Raw genomic sequence first — 19,511 nt, forward strand, 5'->3', positions numbered from 1 at the left:
TGTGACAGTCAATGTTGAGCCGAGCCATGTCAGCTTTTTCGAACATAATCATCCAAATGTCATCCAGGTACATCACATTCCAACATTAAAACACAATTTGCAGTGAGAGCTGGTTTTCCTAATGTAATCGGAGCTGTTGACTGCACACATATTACTGTAAAGGCACCATCACATGATGAATTTGTTTTTGTTAATGGGTGATTCTTTAACTACGGGCACTATTGGCCTTGTAAATATAATTTCCATCACACCATTGCCTTACAATATAAAGCGCCTTGGGGCAACTGTTTGTTGTGATTTGGCGCTATATACATGTGCTCTGATGTCACTGTTTATCTCCATAGAAACTACCCAAACAATCTTTCATACAAACTGTTTAAAGGGACATTACAGTGTTGTTGTGGAAATTACGGCAGTAGTGTGGGACAACTACATTTTGTTTAAAAATATCACAAAACTTATATGACATTGAATACCCCAATTATGTTTTGATTATTTTACTGATATTTTATTCAGAGATATTTTAAAACATTAGAAAAAATGTTTCTTTACCATTCATTTTTATCATTGAAGATCAAAAGTCTGGGTGTGGGACAAGCACAAAACGGCAATATTTGCATATAATGATGCTGAAAAAAGGTGAAAAAGTCATCATAGACTACTAGAACAAATTTCTTAACACACTTTCATTGTAAAGATAACTATAAAAGTGTGAAATTTCCCCTTTTTTCTGTTTTTCATACAATATGATCAAAGGACATAAGTGCCCGTAGTCTAAGAATCACCCTAATAGGGAATATTTTCATTCCATCAATGTTCAAATCATATGTGATGCGCAACTACATTGGGTTGAGTTGGGAACAGCCAGGCTGGCACGGTGCACAATGGATGGCTGCGTGGGTAAATAGTTTATTCGCGTAATTGTTCCAAACGAAAACCAGCATGGCTACATTTGGGCATGTGCGCATTCAAATGTTTTTTGTTATTATTAATGTTTTCTTTTTTTTGATGGTGAAACTAGAGCTGCAGCTTCTTAATAGGCCCCAAACTATCTCTCTGTGTTCAGTATTTGTCAATAAACGCATGTATAAAGTTGTGAATGTCACACTGTCAGCCGGTGCATAATTTCTTTTAACTTCAGTGTGTGTGCGCTGCTCTGAGCTCACAGCGGCCTCACACACACATTTGCACTAACATTTTTCCTATTTCATGCTTATTCCATTTGACAGAGTACCAAATAAACTATCGCTGCGTGTCTCCATGTCATGTCCTGTTATCTGTAGCTAACACTTGGTATAAATTCTTTTCTGTGTTCAAGTTGATTTAGCTAACGGAGTGGGGATTCCCAGCTCCCAGGGCCAATTTACATGGGGCGTGGAAAGGGAGGAACGTGGTGCATGTGCGCTTGCTTCCACATTGATTGGGATGTACAAACGGAACGTGCTTGGATCCATGCCTATGCACATCAGTTTCTGGGGTTTGGCGTATGCCATGTTTCTTTAGGAAACCCATACAAGTCTTTGTACATGAGGCCGCAGGTGAACTTAGCTTTGGCTAGGTTTTTGCAGTAGTGTGGGCTTTTACACTATTTTTTTCTCACACAATCACCAATCACATGATGTCCTGGGTACGTCATTGAGCAGGTCTGAATGCTTGATACAGAAAGTCAAGTGGCCGGGGGCGGCATAACTTAAGTGTATATTTGCTTGTTGCAATTTGTTGACAGATGAGAGAATAAGATGTTTTTACCTCGCAGGGCCACAAATCCATGTAACTGAACAATGATGATAACTTTGCTGGGAGCTGAAACATTTCAATACCTGCTATCAGTACGACTGTAAACGTTTTTTCCAGTGCTTACAAAGTGGTTAGCAGGCTCAGGTTGTTGACAGTGATTTAAATGACCCATCTGGACAAAAGGCTAGTTTTGCATTGAAGCGTAATCACGCTCACAAAATTTTCCCTTAACAATGTTTCAATGTGTCATTTGAATTCACTTTATTTATTTAATGCCAAATTGCAGCATAAGCTACCTTGAAGTGCTGTCCACAAGTACGGTATGGTCCCTTTTCTACTGACATTATGCACTTACCATGAACAATATGCTTGCTCTTTGGTGACACTGGTAAGGAAAAACTCCCTCAGTAGTTTTTGAATATAGGAAGAAACATCATGCAGGCCAGACCCAGGGGGTAACCATCGGTTAGGGACATACTAACAAAAATGCAGCTGATGTGACTAAACAATATATATTTGTGTTCACCATGACAGGTAATTGAATCAACAATAACAAGGTTAGAGCCTCAGAGGTGGACTACATTATAGGAAACCACAACATCCAGCAAAGTGACTTCCATGGATCCAAAGGTTCCATTATAGCCTGCACACATACCCATCTTAGAGTGACTCTTTTTGATTAACACAAAGATCTTCGCTGTCAAAAACTCATTATTGTTATTATCAAAGACTTAAAATGAGCTGTGAAGTAAACAAACAAAATAAATTTTTTAAGTGAATTTATTTAAAGTTTGCCATTGTTTTTGTTGCCTCATATGAACATAATTCACAAAAAGCTTTGTTTACTAGATAGATGGTGAGCTTTACCAGCCCTCATGTCAGCAAAAGCATGATCTGTGCCTAACAGGAAGGTTAAAAATTCACCTCAGAACATGATGGCAAGCTAATGATATCTCATGGTCGGCCTTAGCACTCGAGGAAAAACTACAGTTAAAATGCCCATGACACATGGCACGTGTATAAATCCCGGCCCAATCTAAACTGGCAGTAAGGATCTAAAGAGTCACATCCCAAAACTTAGAATCGTCAGGAATCGTCCACACGGAATTGTCCTCCCTCATCACGGACTTGCAGCAGCTGGAGGAGGAAGAAGAAATCATCATCCGCACTGACGATCCCTCCCAAAAACGGTTGGATTCAAATGGATATTTATGAAGTAGTCTAAATTTTCAGGGTCCGCAACTTGACCGCAAGTAAAGCCGAATTGTGCATGAGTTAATGGGGCTCACAAAGTAAGTAAGTATTACACCAAGTAATGAATATTTACACAATGTCTGTTTCAAAACCACATCGGTTTTATTTTTACACATAACATGACTCACATGACTCAGATTATTCTGCATCAAAATGAGGACAAATTTTTCCAAATGTATCTGTGGAATGGACCTGTATGCCAAGACAGTCATTTTAAGCTATTTTAATCATTTAGACACATGTCACAGATTTTTTTTTTTTTTTTTCTGTATTTGTTGGGAGAATTTGCAGCTTGAAGATGTCTGGCAGGTATTTTATCCAGTCAGCATCATTCCATTTCCACTGAGGCTGTGAGCAGAATGTGCCAAATGTCTGTGGAGCCTGTGATGGACTGAACTGAGTGTACAAATCACTACCACTGGAACCTTCAGTACTTACAGCAATTACTTTCTGGCCTCTATGATTCAGCTGAAGTAAAGTAAGTCCCTTCGGCTGCTCCCTTGTTTTCACTCCGAGTCACCACAGCAGATACAAGGTGGATCTGCATGTGGATTTGACACAAGTTTTATGCCAGATGCCCTTCCTGACACAACACCAGAATACATGGAGAAATGTGGCAGGGGTGGGGTTTGAACTAGGAACTTTTTGCACTGAGACCAAGTACACTAGCCACTTGTCCACCAGCTGAAGTCTTTCCAAATAATGAACGCTAGAATAAAGGAGGTTGCAGTAAATGTATCTGAAGGTGCAAAGCTGGAATATTAAGGAAGAATTACTGCAGTGCTAAACATGTACGTACGCATATTCTTGCAGGATTGAAAGAACCACCTCAGGTTTGGACTTCTTTTATAAAACTCAAGCAACAGGAAATTGTACATGTGCACAAACCTGCTTTCCACCCCATCATTAGCCATAAATGGATGTGGACACAGCCTCAAGTATTCATTTGCATATGGGTGATTCTTTAACTACGGGCACTATTGGCCTTGTAAATGTAATTTCCACCACACCATTACCTTACAATATAAAGCGCCTTGGGGCAACTGTTTGTTGTGATTTGGCGCTATATACATGTGCTCTGATGTCACTGTTTATCTCCATAGAAACTACCCAAACAATCTTTCATACAAACTGTTTAAAGGGACATTACAGTGTTGTGGTGGAAATTACGGCAGTAGTGTGGGACAACTACATTTTGTTTAAAAATATCACAAAACTTATATGACATTGAATACCCCAATTATGTTTTGATTATTTTACTGATATTTTATTCAGAGATATTTTAAAACATTAGAAAAAATGTTTCTTTACCATTCATTTTTATCATTGAAGATCAAAAGTCTGGGTGTGGGACAAGCACAAAACGGCAATATTTACATATAATGATGCTGAAAAAAGGTGAAAAAGTCATCATAGACTACTAGAACAAATTTCTTAACACACTTTCATTGTAAAGATAACTATAAAAGTGTGAAATTTCCCCTTTTTTTTCTGTTTTTCATACAATATGATCAAAGGACATAATAAGTGCCCGTAGTCTAAGAATCACCCATATAACAATAGAGTGTGCATTACAATTAATTAGATGTGGCAATGGGAAGCAAACCCACCACCTAAGCCAATTGTTATTAAGACAGGGATCCACCTATAAATCAAGAGGTTCAACAAAAATGTCACATTAACCATTTAGGAATTACAGCCATTTTGATATATAGTGCCACCATTTTCAGAGGCCAGAAGTGATAGGACAAATAAAATGTAATTATTATTATTAATAAAAATATTCACGTTTACAGCCAGTTTTGTTTTGGAAATTGGGGGTGGATACATGAATATTTCCAAGTCACTGACTATGTCTTGGACTTCATTTACATCAATCATTAAGAAATGCAAATAAATATAATATTTGAAATACAGAACAGAAGCGTAAACTCAGAATTAAAAAATTGATTGAACATGTGGCTGGAGATGGTGTCAAAACCGTTAGCCAGTGTTGCAGTGATAGCAAACTCAAAATATTGCTTCGGACTGTTTTGAAACCTTTTTTGAGCATTTTTCCAGGGTCCATATCAAAAACAAGACATCACAAGCTGTGCTTAATAGACCTTAATACATCAGCAACTGATTCAAAACAAATGCTTCAAAGCATTCTGCTTGATTTGTTCTTTCTGGTGGTTGAAGCATATAAAGATATAAATGAATGAACTGCAATTGCACTGTTTGACCTCATAGTACCGTATCACCCCAATAGAGCGCTTCGCTCTCAGACTGCAGGTTTACTTGTAGTTCCTAGGGTTTTTAAGAGTAGAATGGGAGGCAGAGCCTTCAGCTTTCAGGCTCCTTTCCTGTGGAACCAGCTCCCAATTCGGATCAGGGAGACAGACACCCTCTCTACTTTTATGATTAGGCTTAAAACTTTCCTTTTTGCTAAAGCTTATAGTTAGGGCTGCATCAGGTGACCCTGAACCATCCCTTAGTTATGCTGCTATAGACTTAGACTGCTGGGGGGTTGCCATGATGCACTGAGTGTTTCTTTCTCTTTTTGCTCTGTATGCACCACTCTGCATTTAATCATTAGTGATTGATCTCTGCTGTCTTCCACAGTATGTCTTTTTCCTGATTCTCTTCCCTCAGCCCCAACCAGTCCCAGCAGAAGACTGCCCCTCCCTGAGCCTGGTTCTGCTGGAGGTTTCTTCCTGTTAAAATGGAGTTTTTCCTTCCCACTGTCGCCAAGTGCTTGCTCACAGGGGGTCGTTTTGACTGTTGGGGTTTTTCTGTAATTATTGTATGGCTTTTGCCTTACAATATAAAGTGCCTTGGGGCAACTGTTTGTTGTGATTTGGCGCTATATAAATAAAATTGATTTGACTTGATGTGAATATTGTCAAACATCTTGTGCAAATGACTTACAGTCATTTCGCATTAATTTGTTGTACTTATTGTAAAAAAAACAAAAAAAAAAACATTGTTTACTGTTTCTGTACTCTGGCAAAATAATTTCCTTCAGGATAAATAAAGTTGATCTTAACTTAAACATTTCTCTTTAATAATAAAGCTGCTGCTTTTTACTTCTCTTCTCTGATACACATATCTAGTAGTATTTTTTTAAGCATTCCAGCAAACACAGTTCCTGTGCTTCTCTTTTCTGAAGCTATAACGAATGACACTTTTACCTCGCGGTGTCCCAGGCTAACGGTCCTCCTCACTGGAGCTCAGACAGATGCAGAGAGAGTGAGTGCAAATTGCAAAGTTCATGAGGCGCATAAAGCTGGAGACATACTTTAAATATCAGGAAATGGGTGTTGCACATCTGCTGACCATCAGTCAGCAGGTTTGATTGAAGTTTGGCTGATCTCATTCAACCATATGGTGGCAGTTTATTTCAAATGTGTGTAGAACCCAACAGGAACGGCAGCAACTCATTAAAAGAACAAAAAATCAACCACTGCTGGAGCTGAGCGCCACTCATTTTCATACATGCAGTTGTTAGTGTTTCACTTTTATAATAGCTCTGTAAAATTTTACAAGCTGGGTATGTTGTGTGCAGTTTGATTGTGTCATTATGCTGTTTGAAGCTTTCCAAAACACTGAGCCGTTTTCTGAAGCAATTCCTTTAGTTTCAGAACAGTGAATCATTTTGAGCAGCTGGTCATTGGGACTTTCAAGCTGCTCAGAAGAGTAAATTATTCTCTAATGCAGTTGTTTCATCCTGTGTTTTGAATGGCTTCAAATATTTATTTTATGAAATAGCATTTTATGAAGCAGATGGCTCATCTGTCATTTTTAGGCTTTCTAAACAATTCATTATTTTCTGAAGCAGTTGGTCTATTCAACACCTCCAGTCTTTTGAATCAGTGGATCATTTTCTGAAGCATTCTTTTCATTAAGTGTGTCATGCATTTTGAAACAGACTCATTTTATAAAGTAGTTCATTTGTGGTTCCATGTATTTCAAAGCACTCGATTAATCGCTGAAGCATTTGTTTCATTTGATGTTTTGGGCATTTAAAAGTGCTGAACTGTTTTCTGAATTGTTGCATTTACTGTTTTTAGTGTTTCAGAAAAGTGAATAATTTCTTAAGTAATTATTTCCCTTTGTCATTTGAGCAAACAACTGTTTCAAAACAGTCATTTTATAAATCATTTGTATGTTTTTATTATTTCAAAACAGTGACAAAATTTCAGAAGCAGTTTTATTTAATGTATCAAGCATTTGAAAACAGATCTGTTTCTGAAACAGCTGTTTTTGTTTTCTTTCTTTTTTGAGCATTTTGAAGCAATGGAATATTTTCTAAATGGTTGCATTTGCTATTTCAGTCTTTCAAAACAGTGAATCATTTTCTGAAACAATTGTTTATTTTGGTTTTTAGCATTTTGAACACTGAATCACTTATGAAGTAAGTCTTTCACTTCATTGTTTGAGAATTTCAGGATATCAGACCATTTCTGAAGCAACTGTTAATGTAACATTTTGATTATTTCGAAACAGTGACTAGATTTCTGAAGCAACTGTTTTGTGTATTGTTTGAAGCATTTTGAAACTGTGGATCAGTTGTTGAAGCAATTGTTTAATTTAGTTTTTAAGCATGGTAAAGCATTGATGTTGTTTAGATTTAAAAACAGTCATTTCTGAAGTAATCTGCCCATTTTCTTAAAAAAAATAAAAAATAAATAAAAAAATCAAATAGTCTTCTGTCACCATGTGTGGAATATTACAGGATAAACTTGTTTCATCCACTACCTTCATTGTGATCATTATTATCATCATAAATATTATGGATATGATGTATATTTACCCAAGGCAAAAAATATGGCTTTCGGGTATTGCAGTGGCCTTGTGTCCGTCCATCCATTTGTCCATCTGTCTTTGCTCAGCATAAGTCCAGTCCTATTACTGCCAGGATCTTCAAATTCATAGTGAACATTCTTGGGACACAGACCTTGGACAAGTACAAACATGGCTAACCTTGACCTATTTTAAGAGGTCAAAAGGTGACATTGTGTTTCCTATTTTTATGCTCATACAGCTGAGGGTATTTTAGCATTGTGTTATATTTAATCATGTCAGCAGAATCCAAAAGCCTTCAGCAAACACTCACTCACTCTCACTCTTCTTCAACCGCTTACTCCAATTAAGGGTCACCATGGTGCTGGAGCCTATCCCAGCAGTCATACAGCGTGAAGCGGGATACATCCTGGACAGGACACCAGTCTGTCGCATGGACACATATAGACAAATAAACACATTCACACCTGCACGCACACCTATGGACAATTTTCAAAAGATTTCAATCCACCTAACCTGCATATCTTTGGATGTGGGAGGAAGCCGGAGCACCCGGAGAGAACCCACGCAAACACGGGGAGGACATGCAAACTCCACACAGAAAAACCACAGGTGGGAATCAATCCCATGACCTTCTTGCTGTGAGGCAACAGTGCTAACCACTAAGCCACCATGCTGTTCCACTTCAACAAGCAAATAAAATCTTTCTGATAGTTATAACATCTGAAACGTATGTGTGAGTCAACTCTGATCATTTTTACTTTTAATTACTTAAACTTTTGTACTCTTTTGTAAGCATTATAAAAATGATGTAGCTCTTAACTTTGCAACATATGATACTAATTACTGTGGATCCTGTGATGAAAATGGTCACACAGTGGCCCAGTTGGAACTAGAACAGATTCTCTGAGGGATTCTGATCTGGAGTGGATTGCGCTCTGCAGGTAGAAATTCCCATAGTGCCTCTGACTCTACCAGGTGGAGCTCTACAGGTTAAAATAGACAGTGACAGCCAGAAGGAGAATTTGTGTGTTGGTTGCCAGTCGCGGTCTCGATGTACTTTGTCACAGTGATTTATTAAAGACCGCACAGTACAAGGCATTTTAAGTCATCATGGAAATTAGGCCGTCACTCTGCACCTTTTTGTTTCCCGGGTAAAGAGCTTAGTGTGAGCTGTCAGTGGCAGTTTTAATGGCTGCTAATTCATCCTCCAGAGCTCATCATAAATGTGCAGTTTCCTGCCTGTTGTGTAAGCAGTGAATGCCATCATCATCATCATCGCTGCAGCAGCACAGTGCATGAACCACTTCTGTTTTATGAGTCACAGCAGACTTGTGATTGGTGCTATTATGAGTGGAACATACCATTCAATTTTCATCATTTGACAGTGTGCTCTGCAGGCTTAACAACAAAATGCTGTCACAATAGATGGCCCTCCTCAGCAGTTCAGTTTTGTGTTCCTCTGTGCTCAATCTGGCTTTTTGTTTCAGCCATTTGCTCTGACTGTCGTGCAAAAACAAAGGATTTCCGATCTGCTCCATATAAGAATATGCTGTGGTGTGGATTATTTTGAGCAGAGGAATTTCTACAGACAGTAGAGCAGATGTGATACAGCGAGTGGTCATCTTAGCCATGACTTATTAGAAAAAAAGGGGGGGAAAGGCTTTACTGTTTTACTGTTATTCCAATGCTTGCATTCTTATTGTCATTTGTCTACTAATAGCCTACCTTCAGGATATCCACTATATTTTTGGTTGTGCTGTAAAACACACTGGGGAGTTTCTACTTTTACAGAAAAAGAATTATGAGACATGGGGTGTTTAATGTTCAACCCCAACTGTTTACAGCTGTAAATGTGACATAATTGCAATTGCCCAATGTGACCCCTGAAATAATCTGGAACCTAACTTAAAAGGATTTACTATAATGGTGAAATATAAATGACAAGCAACCACCAATGTTAAAAACACCCCATGTTACATTATTAAAAGAAAGTATTTTTACAGGCTGGCTCAGCACATTCTTGCAGGTCATCCCAAAACTCGATGTTTGTTAACAGGTTAGAAACAACAATCCCACCAAATTTGTTAAAAGGAGGTCATTATTTTTGGAGTAACCCTAAACAAGTAAATTGCCCATAAAGGCAAGGGACACAACTGCAAGTTGATTTTTGGCTGTCGGCCCATCTTATTTTCACAAAAAGTTAATTTCTCAAATGAACAAACCATTGAGACCTAGCTGTACATTTGGTCTGCTTTTGTTGCTATCTAGCTGGCAATATGAGCATTTCAGGGTTTCTGTACATTTCCTATGTGAAACACAAGATTCATTCAACTAGAGCGCAAATCTCCACCAACACTAGTTTCCAATTCCGCAAAATTTTGCCTTGGAAAAAAAAAAATCTTCAAGGTCAAAGTTCTGTTGGAAGTGGCTTTTCATAAAGATGTGATCAAATGTCAGGAGTGTGTATTTAGTTCATGCACTTAAATCAAAGTTTTTTGTGGTGTTGTCAGGTTTTTTTTTCCAACTTTTTTAGTTTTTGAATTCTTTTTCAGATAATTTTTTTTGAAAATTCATCCAATGTTAAAGATAGGGATTTTTCCAATATTTTTCCTGATTTTGACCTATGACCTTGAAAATTAAATCAGTTCTTGCATATCAGTGAATGAATCTTTGGTAAAAAAAATTTCATAACGATATATGAAAAATTGTGGGCTCCAGCCTGTTCACAAACAAACAGACAGACAAAAAACAGGGGCAAAAAAAAAAAAAAAAAATGTCCTCCAACTTTGTTGGCAGAGGTAAAAAAAAGAAAAAAAAGAAAAGAAAATGCAGTTGTTTCATCCTGTGTTTTGAATGGCTTCAAATATTTATTTTATGAAATAGCATTTTATGAAGCAGATGGCTCATCTGTCATTTTTAGGCTTTCTAAACAATTCATTATTTTCTGAAGCAGTTGGTCTATTCAACACCTCCAGTCTTTTGAATCAGTGGATCATTTTCTGAAGCATTCTTTTCATTAAGTGTGTCATGCATTTTGAAACAGACTCATTTTATAAAGTAGTTCATTTGTGGTTCCATGTATTTCAAAGCACTCGATTAATCGCTGAAGCATTTGTTTCATTTGATGTTTTGGGCATTTAAAAGTGCTGAACTGTTTTCTGAATTGTTGCATTTACTGTTTTTAGTGTTTCAGAAAAGTGAATAATTTCTGAAGTAATTATTTCCCTTTGTCATTTGAGCAAACAACTGTTTCAAAACAGTCATTTTATAAATCACTTGTATGTTTTTATTATTTCAAAACAGTGACAAAATTTCAGAAGCAGTTGTATTTAATGTATCAAGCATTTGAAAACAGTAGATCTGTTTCTGAAACAGCTGTTTTTGTTTTCTTTCTTTTTTGAGCATTTTGAAGCAATGGAATATTTTCTAAATGGTTGCATTTGCTATTTCAGTCTTTCAAAACAGTGAATCATTTTCTGAAACAATTGTTTATTTTGGTTTTTAGCATTTTGAACACTGAATCACTTATGAAGTAAGTCTTTCACTTCATTGTTTGAGAATTTCAGGATATCAGACCATTTCTGAAGCAACTGTTAATGTAACATTTTGATTATTTCGAAACAGTGACTAGATTTCTGAAGCAACTGTTTTATGTATTGTTTGAAGCATTTTGAAACTGTGGATCAGTTGTTGAAGCAATTGTTTAATTTAGTTTTTAAGCATGGTAAAGCATTGATGTTGTTGTTTAGATTTAAAAACAGTCATTTCTGAAGTAATCTGCCCATTTTCTTAAAAAAAAAGAAAAAAAAAAGAAAAAAATCAAATAGTCTTCTGTCACCATGTGTGGAATATTACAGGATAAACTTGTTTCATCCACTACCTTCATTGTGATCATTATTATCATCATAAATATTATGGATATGATGTATATTTACCCAAGGCAAAAAATATGGCTTTCGGGTATTGCAGTGGCCTTGTGTCCGTCCATCCATTTGTCCATCTGTCTTTGCTCAGCATAAGTCCAGTCCTATTACTGCCAGGATCTTCAAATTCATAGTGAACATTCTTGGGACACAGACCTTGGACAAGTACAAACATGGCTAACCTTGACCTATTTTAAGAGGTCAAAAGGTGACATTGTGTTTCCTATTTTTATGCTCATACAGCTGAGGGTATTTTAGCATTGTGTTATATTTAATCATGTCAGCAGAATCCAAAAGCCTTCAGCAAACACTCACTCACTCTCACTCTTCTTCAACCGCTTACTCCAATTAAGGGTCACCATGGTGCTGGAGCCTATCCCAGCAGTCATACGACGTGAAGCGGGATACATCCTGGACAGGACACCAGTCTGTCGCATGGACACATAGGCTTTTATAAATTTTAGAAATGCATGATTTTTTTTTTTTTTTTTTTTTTTTTTTAGGCAGGCAGGCAGGCAGAGCTTTAACCTCCCAGTATTAATGTATTAAAATTTTGATTTTTTTTTTTTTTTTTTTTGTTTTTAGTTGAGTTTTAGGGAGGGAGGTTTTGCCAAACAGATGGACTTAAGACGATCTTTGTTTTTGCATGGAGACAGTGGCAATGAAATTTCATTCCACTTTGTACCTTTTACAGGGTGTAATGACAATAAAGCAATCTTGAATCTTGAAAAAGTAAATAATATTGAGGGGATAAAACTAATCTCTATTGGCAAGGTAAAAATATGGACAGTTTAAAAAATTGTGTTGCATTCAAGTTCTCAAAGTTTATTGATTTTAAAATGGTTACATTTTGAAAGAGAAATTATAAGCATGTCACGCCAGAGGTGAAAACCCCTGAGCAGAGAACAATGTTGATGTGAGGATGGCAGGCTAAACTTAAGGAACAGGTAAGGGAAGTATAAGTCAGCAACTGTGAGGCAAAGACAGAAGCAGAACACGAGAGAGCACGCATCAAATTGAGACAATCTGGCACAGATGTGAGGGAACTGTAACATTAAACTGTGAATAACATAATCAAAGTCCATGTTAACCCAGGCATCCTGTTGGCAGGAAGTAAAGCAAATGAAAGCACACACGGAGCTGATGTCAGCAGAGGAAATTCACACAAAGAAATGACTAGAAATACAATACATAGAAGATAACATACCCGAGAGCCCCAGGGGTAACAAACAACACACCAAAAATGTGAACCATGAAAAAAACATGCAAAACATCAGGTCTAACATAAACAGTGAAGCCGCTAAAATTCTGTTGTTCCTGTCATAAAACATTAACATCACACAGGGAAAGCTCATCAGGGGCTGATGGTAGGTTTTGGAAGAAAGAGTGTGTCTGTGCGCCGCCATGGTGGCATGGAGAGAACACAGAGTGCCCAGATCACATGGATGATCCCATTGAAAAGAATTCACCATGAAAAGAGCCACAGCAGCCTTTTTCTCTGAAGCTGTTGCTCTGATTTGCCACTATGAAAGCTTCTCATCCCAGCTTTTCCCCTTCTTCATAAAAAGATGCCATTTCTCTCCCTCTGCAATTGCTGTGACGTTGAGGCACCCAGAAACTAATCTTGGAAATAATAGAGATTAAGCTTTCCGCCCAATTTTTTTAAGGCACTGCAATTTCTTCAGCTCATAATCTTCTATCCCTGCTTAATGCAGGAAGGTTGGCTGCTTTGACCTCCTCCCTCATGTTCCATAAAAAAGCCAACTTCTTTCAAAAAGGCAAAAAGAAGCACAGATTAGAGGGGAACTGTCGTTTTACCGTGTCACATGATTGAAACTCCACTATCTAAGGCCCCATAATGTTTAAATTTGATGAAGTTATTTATAAAACTTACAACTCAACACATAATTAGGTTGGCATGTTTATTATACATTTCCAAAATTGGCAAAATTCTCATTTAAAAGATGTCAGGACGTTTTTGTGCCGTTTCCTTGAAATGCCACACCCTCTCACCATTCGTAGAGGATGTTATCACCCTTGTTCTCCAACAGAGGAAGCAGGAGTCTAAATATGGAGTTCCTTTACATACGTCACAGTAGGCTGAAACGAGCCATTTCAAGTCCAGATTTTGCTTAAAGCAGGAAGATTTCTACACACACAATCACAGAATTGCAGGACTTTGAGGATCCTTAGGAGAAAGCCCAAACTACATTTAACTGTAAAGGGTAGATGAAAATCAAATACAGACATACGCCCTTTAAAATAATAATAATAATTAATAATAAATTTGCATAGCACTTTCTTTTCTTTTGTATAGCACTTTTCAGATGGCTGCAGTAAGGCATTGCAATCATCTGGATGCCTTGACTTGGCAAATAGTACATATGATATCTACATATAACGAAACATATCTCAAATTCTTAAGCGTTGGATTGTATTTCCAGATATCCTAACATAAGTAACTGACTAGTACCGCTGCAGTTATGACAAGTCAAAAATTATTTTTCCATGTCTAAATTTCTTAGTGTAGTGAAACCGCTTATAAACTATAAACCACATTGTGTGTTTGCAATTTGAATATGGCATGAAGCTTTTGTGCTGCTCAACAGTTCTCTACCCCCAGTTTAAATGTATTTATTTATTTTTGGGATGCAAGCTAGATGTTTGCTTGATGCTGTACAAATTCTCACAGATGAAGGCAGTTCTGGTTTATTTGGCATAAAATGGAGTTATTGGAACGTCTTGCTCTGCTGTGTTTTGTGAATATCTTGTGTAGGAGATTAATGAGATCAATTTCAGATGGGTAGGAGAGGGAATCAATGTCCCCAGATGTAACACTGACGGGCAGATTAAGCACATTGGCCTAGTGGGGGTGCAGTGGGGGTGGTGGTATCTGTCGCTCTCTATGCCTGTCTTTTTCTGTTTCTCTTTTATGCTCTTCCTGTGGCTTCTATCATTCACTCCACTCAAGAAAACGTTATATGATTTAATGGCACAAACTGTGTCAGTTCAAGTATTTAAACATAAATTGAATTGGTATCTTCATACAGTTTGTATTTGATTGACCTGAATTTGTCCTAATTTTTGTGTTTTAATTCAGTGTTTGTTCTATTTAAATGATGTTTGCTTTTTTGCTTTTTAATTGTTTTTTTTTTTTCTCATGGTTTTAAATGTGTTATATTTCTGTATTTTGTATTGTATTGTATTTTGCTTTACAGCAAGCATTCTGTCATTACTTGGTGACATTGGCCATTACTCTATCATGAGGAGATACGGCGGTCACATTTTACTCAGGGCTTTGATTAATACAAAATCAGATTTTTGTGTTTGTTCAATTTGTTTCCCTCTGAATTGTAATTATGTGGCAGTGTGTGTCTGTGCTCATTGATTAGTCTATTATGTGTTTCACAGTACAAAGGGTTTATACTGTTTGATTTGCAGAAGCTCCAACTTAAGTTTTTCTTCATTTCAGGCAGAGACATTTGCCTCAAGGAACTGACCTTTTCTAGCAAATGCATGTGCAGTTGGAGTTGGTAGAAATGGCTCATCTCTTTAAAAAAAAATTAGAGCAGCAATGAAGATTCTGATGACAAAACTAACATCAACCAGCATCATCATCATCATGTCTGACCTCCTCCTCCAGGGTTGCCCTTAAAGGGGTGTTTTGACAAAGGTCAAGTTCATTGGGGTCATGTCAGGGAGCCTGCGACACCACTTGACCATCTTGGGTTCTGGATAGCAATCATCTAGGCACCGATCTATCCCCACAACCAATCTATCCCCACGTATTTAAAATAACCATCTATCTGCTGCAGCTAGGTGAAACGTAGGCGTCCCCTAGGCCTTTTCCAGCTACTAGGGCCCTCAATCCTCAGGTACCTATATGTGATGAATTATGCACAGAGTAACATGCCACATGGCCAAAATGTCTAAGCTTACACTTCCTCATAATGCAAGTAATACTCCTCATCTTAGTCTCTCTAAGTAACTACTTGTTTGACATAACGTCATTCCAGCAGTACCCAAGGATTTTCTGAAAATGCCTAGTACTAAAGACATCCAGTCTTTGCCTTATGTCACTGGTTCGCAGCCAAGTCTTATAACTATACCGTAAGACAGGACCCTAAAAACGTGGACCTTCATTCTCGTACAAACATATCGTCATTGCCAAATACTTCTGTCCTGCAACATCATGACTCGATAAAGTTTTCTCATGCATCTCTTGATCTCAAAGGCTGAGGGATAAGGCTCTAATGCACACTCAAGGGATCCTACGTAGATCAATAGGCTTCAGCATGACCAGTGGACCACCTTTGTGGTCATATGTGCTACATTTTGTTATATTCATTTTCAAAGTTTTGTAGTATTTTTATTTTTCAGTTTATGTCTGTTGATATTTGTGTATTGTTAGTGACTGAAGCTTTCAATTTTTTTTTTAATATTGTCATGTTCATTTTTTTATTTATTTGTCACTGAGTGCAAAGGTGGATGTTGTACATTATGTGCTCCCCATATATCTTGTCTAAAATCCACCGTTAGTGATTCATTGCTCTTCATCCTCCCCCAGCATGTTAATGCATCACTGATTTTCATTCAGCGTTTCAACCAGAGCTTCTTTCAGGATTCACCTCCATCTCTTGCCACGTACTCTGTCCAAATTAAGCTCAGGCTTTCTAAAATCTACCACAAGACCCTTTATTCTTAAAATAAATAAATAAATACATGTAAATAAATGAGGCAATTAGCAGTAGATAGTTTTTTCTTTTTTGTGGAAAAAAAACAGTGTAAACACTTTGGGAAACATCTCTAATACTCATCACATGTATGGTTCAGGTAGGAAATAACCATCTTAAAACAATAAAAGCATTATTATATAAAGACTTCCTCTGCGACCTGATCCTGGATAACTGGTTGAAGATGAGTAAGTGAGTGAGGATGGAGACCTCTGCCAGTGTCTTCACTGTACTGATGACTGTATCATGAGCAGCCTGTAGAATAAGCGGACTAGGTGTCTGTCTAGCGCACCAAACGGCAGGGGTTGCTGGCAGTGACGGCTCCTGAAAAATTTCTCAGCAATTTTTCTGATAATGATTAAGGTGACCCATTCAGTAAATACATTAAGAAAGACAATCGCTTCAATTTATTGCAATACCTCCACTAGATGGCAGCATACAAGTTACATCCAGGAACCTTCACAAGTAAAATGTTAATGTAAATGAAGTGGCCCCACAATAAATTAACCCACTTACTCACACTGGGAACAACTAGGGATTAAGGACCTTGCCCCATGGGCCCTCAGTGATTTTTAGATGGAAAAGTGCTATATATTTGTGTGTGTGTGTAAAATGAGATGGTGTACATAGTATTACTTCTTTTGCATTCTGCAGCAGAATATGTCACAAACATCATTAAGGATGATTATGTCTCAACATTGTTAACCCAACTAGACTTTTGATTACAGTAATAAACCCGAAGGGTGTGCACCCAGGCTGCAAGTATGTTTATTTCTGCTCTAATGCTGGGCATTTTAACATGGGCTTCTATGGGAAGTGACCCTCTTTTGGAGCGTCAGTGACTGCAGTGTATGCTGCCATCTAGTGGAGGCATTGCTATAAATTGAAGCGACTGTCTCTCTTAATGTATTTACTGAATGGGTCGCCTTAATCATTATCAGAAAAATTGCTGAGAAATTCAAGAAAGTGCAAAATTTTCCAGTTCCATGTTTGCTTCATTTCAGACAACTGGATGCTGAAGCTTGATTCAACCACACCTGCTTCTTTTCCATCATGGATGTGGATGATAAGATTTTTCCATGCAACAAGACCAGACATGCCCAGCAGGTGGCATACATGCTAGAAAAAGTTGCCAATGTGCTTTCTCAGGAGGAGGGTAAAGTTAGACATTGGCCTTGTGAAGCACTTTGGGACAACTTATGTTGTGATTTCATCCATTCATTTTCTGTACCCATGTATTCCAATTAAAGGTCACGGAGGAGCTAGAGCCTATCCCAGCGGTAACTGGGCAAGAAGGGGGGTACACCCTGGACAGGCCACCGGTCTTTCACAGGGCCACACCTAAAACAGACAAACACTTTGGTACCTACAGTCAGCATGCCTTTGGATGTGAGAGGAAGCCGGAGCACCCAGAGGGAACCCAGGCAAACACGGGGAGAACATGCAAACTCCACCTAGAAAGGACCAGATTGGAAGAGATCCCACAACCTTCTTGCTGTGAGGCAGCAATGCTATCCACTAATCTAATGTTCTACCCATGATGTGCTTGATGCTATATGGCTGGCGGCAGGATGGATTGGTGGTTAGCACTTGCCTCACAACAAGCAGGTCGTGGGATTGCTCCCCTCCCTTTCTGTGTGGAGTTTGCATGTTCTCTCTGTGTCGGTTTCCTCTCACAACAAAAAAACACTTATTTAGGGTCTGCTCATTTCTCTGCGCCTCACCAAGACAGCGTCTCTCCATCTGGATTTGTTCTCCGGCACTGGACTGTGGCTGCCCACTGCTCCTAGTGGTTAGATTGTGTCTAACTGTAATTAAGATGGGGTTAACTGCAGAGGACAAATTTCGTTGTCTGTACAATGACAATAAAGCCATATTATTGTTCTTATGTAAATCATTTGAGTTGAATCGATAAGAAGGTGCTTTTATATCTTTATAGGTGTAGGTGCCCTCTCCCAGAGTCAGGTCTACCCATTCATAGGCTCGCTTCCTCTACCAGGTCGACCTCTTCCACCACGCCATGTCCAACTAGATCGCTTCCTGCCACTCAGGGTCAATGGTTCCTCACCACTCAGCCTCTTCAGTAATTTTACCACGGTAAGATACCACATCAACAACATTGAAAACCAGATATTGTCCTGGGTTTCCTCTGAAAACACCCTGAAAATAGAGTTTTAGATTTAGATGCATCAAATTTCACTGACGTGAGATTTCATTATTAATCCTTAACTTAAAGAAATTCAGTCAATTATGCTGCCGTTTTTCCTGCATCTGTACCACCATTTATGAAACAATGACTGATGCATACTGCTGATCTGTGTGGATAAAATAGACTTGTTTCATATTTAACATGAATTAGTGCGGTCATGTACTTTGAAAACATGCATTGTGGCTCTGTGTTAAACTCAGCAGCATGGCTGACTGACTGTTCAAAAAACAAAGCCTTTATCGTGCTGATTCCAATTGGAGCATTCCTAGTTTTAATCGTAATGTCAGACCACTGTAAGTACAATTTAGTGCTTATCCTGGATGGACAACTGAAACAAACCACTAACTTACCACCAGAGAGCATCTAGTTGCATTCGACAAGTGAACAACCGCTAATCTCAAGAAACAAGTCCACATTCAAGTAAACAACTAAGTACGTAGATCACTCTTGCCCTAGACACCAGACCATAAACATTCAAGTTCTAGCATTGCTATGTCCATGACATTTTTCCATTGACTACATAAATAATGTAGCCACCACTCACCTCCACAGCACTGCAGTAGCAGCCCATAAACTTTAACATCAAGATTGAATATCACCTTTCAGTACACAAAGCATTTCCATGGCAACTCTACCTTTTTCAGTGTGGAGTGAGTGTGTCACGCACAGAATTGTAGGTATATGATTTTGGTGTAGGCAAAATAATACTGTATAACACAGACATTAAATACAGTGTGCAGTGGTCCTAGATTAGATTAGATAGAACTTTATTGATCCCTTGGGAAGACTCTCTCAGGGAAATTGAGGTTCCAGCAGCATTGCATAGCAGCACACAGGGTAAGAAGCACACAGAGTATAAAAGTGAAA

General features: G+C 38.1%; 1 protein-coding gene across 5 annotated transcripts in view; it reads left to right on the plus strand.

Moving 5' to 3' along the window:
• The window catches only part of LOC117531028 (zinc finger protein 385C-like), a 117,639-nt gene that overhangs the window by 75,949 nt on the left and 22,179 nt on the right, over positions 1 to 19,511 (plus strand). For all 5 annotated transcript variants that reach the window (XM_034194029.1, XM_034194032.1, XM_034194031.1 and 2 more), the window contains one exon: positions 18,375 to 18,532. In XM_034194029.1, the coding sequence (XP_034049920.1) occupies positions 18,375 to 18,532 (158 nt within the window). The remainder of the gene's footprint in view (positions 1 to 18,374; positions 18,533 to 19,511) is intronic.

This window comes from Thalassophryne amazonica, chromosome 18, assembly GCF_902500255.1.
Source record: "Thalassophryne amazonica chromosome 18, fThaAma1.1, whole genome shotgun sequence".
NCBI lineage: Eukaryota > Metazoa > Chordata > Actinopteri > Batrachoidiformes > Batrachoididae > Thalassophryne > Thalassophryne amazonica.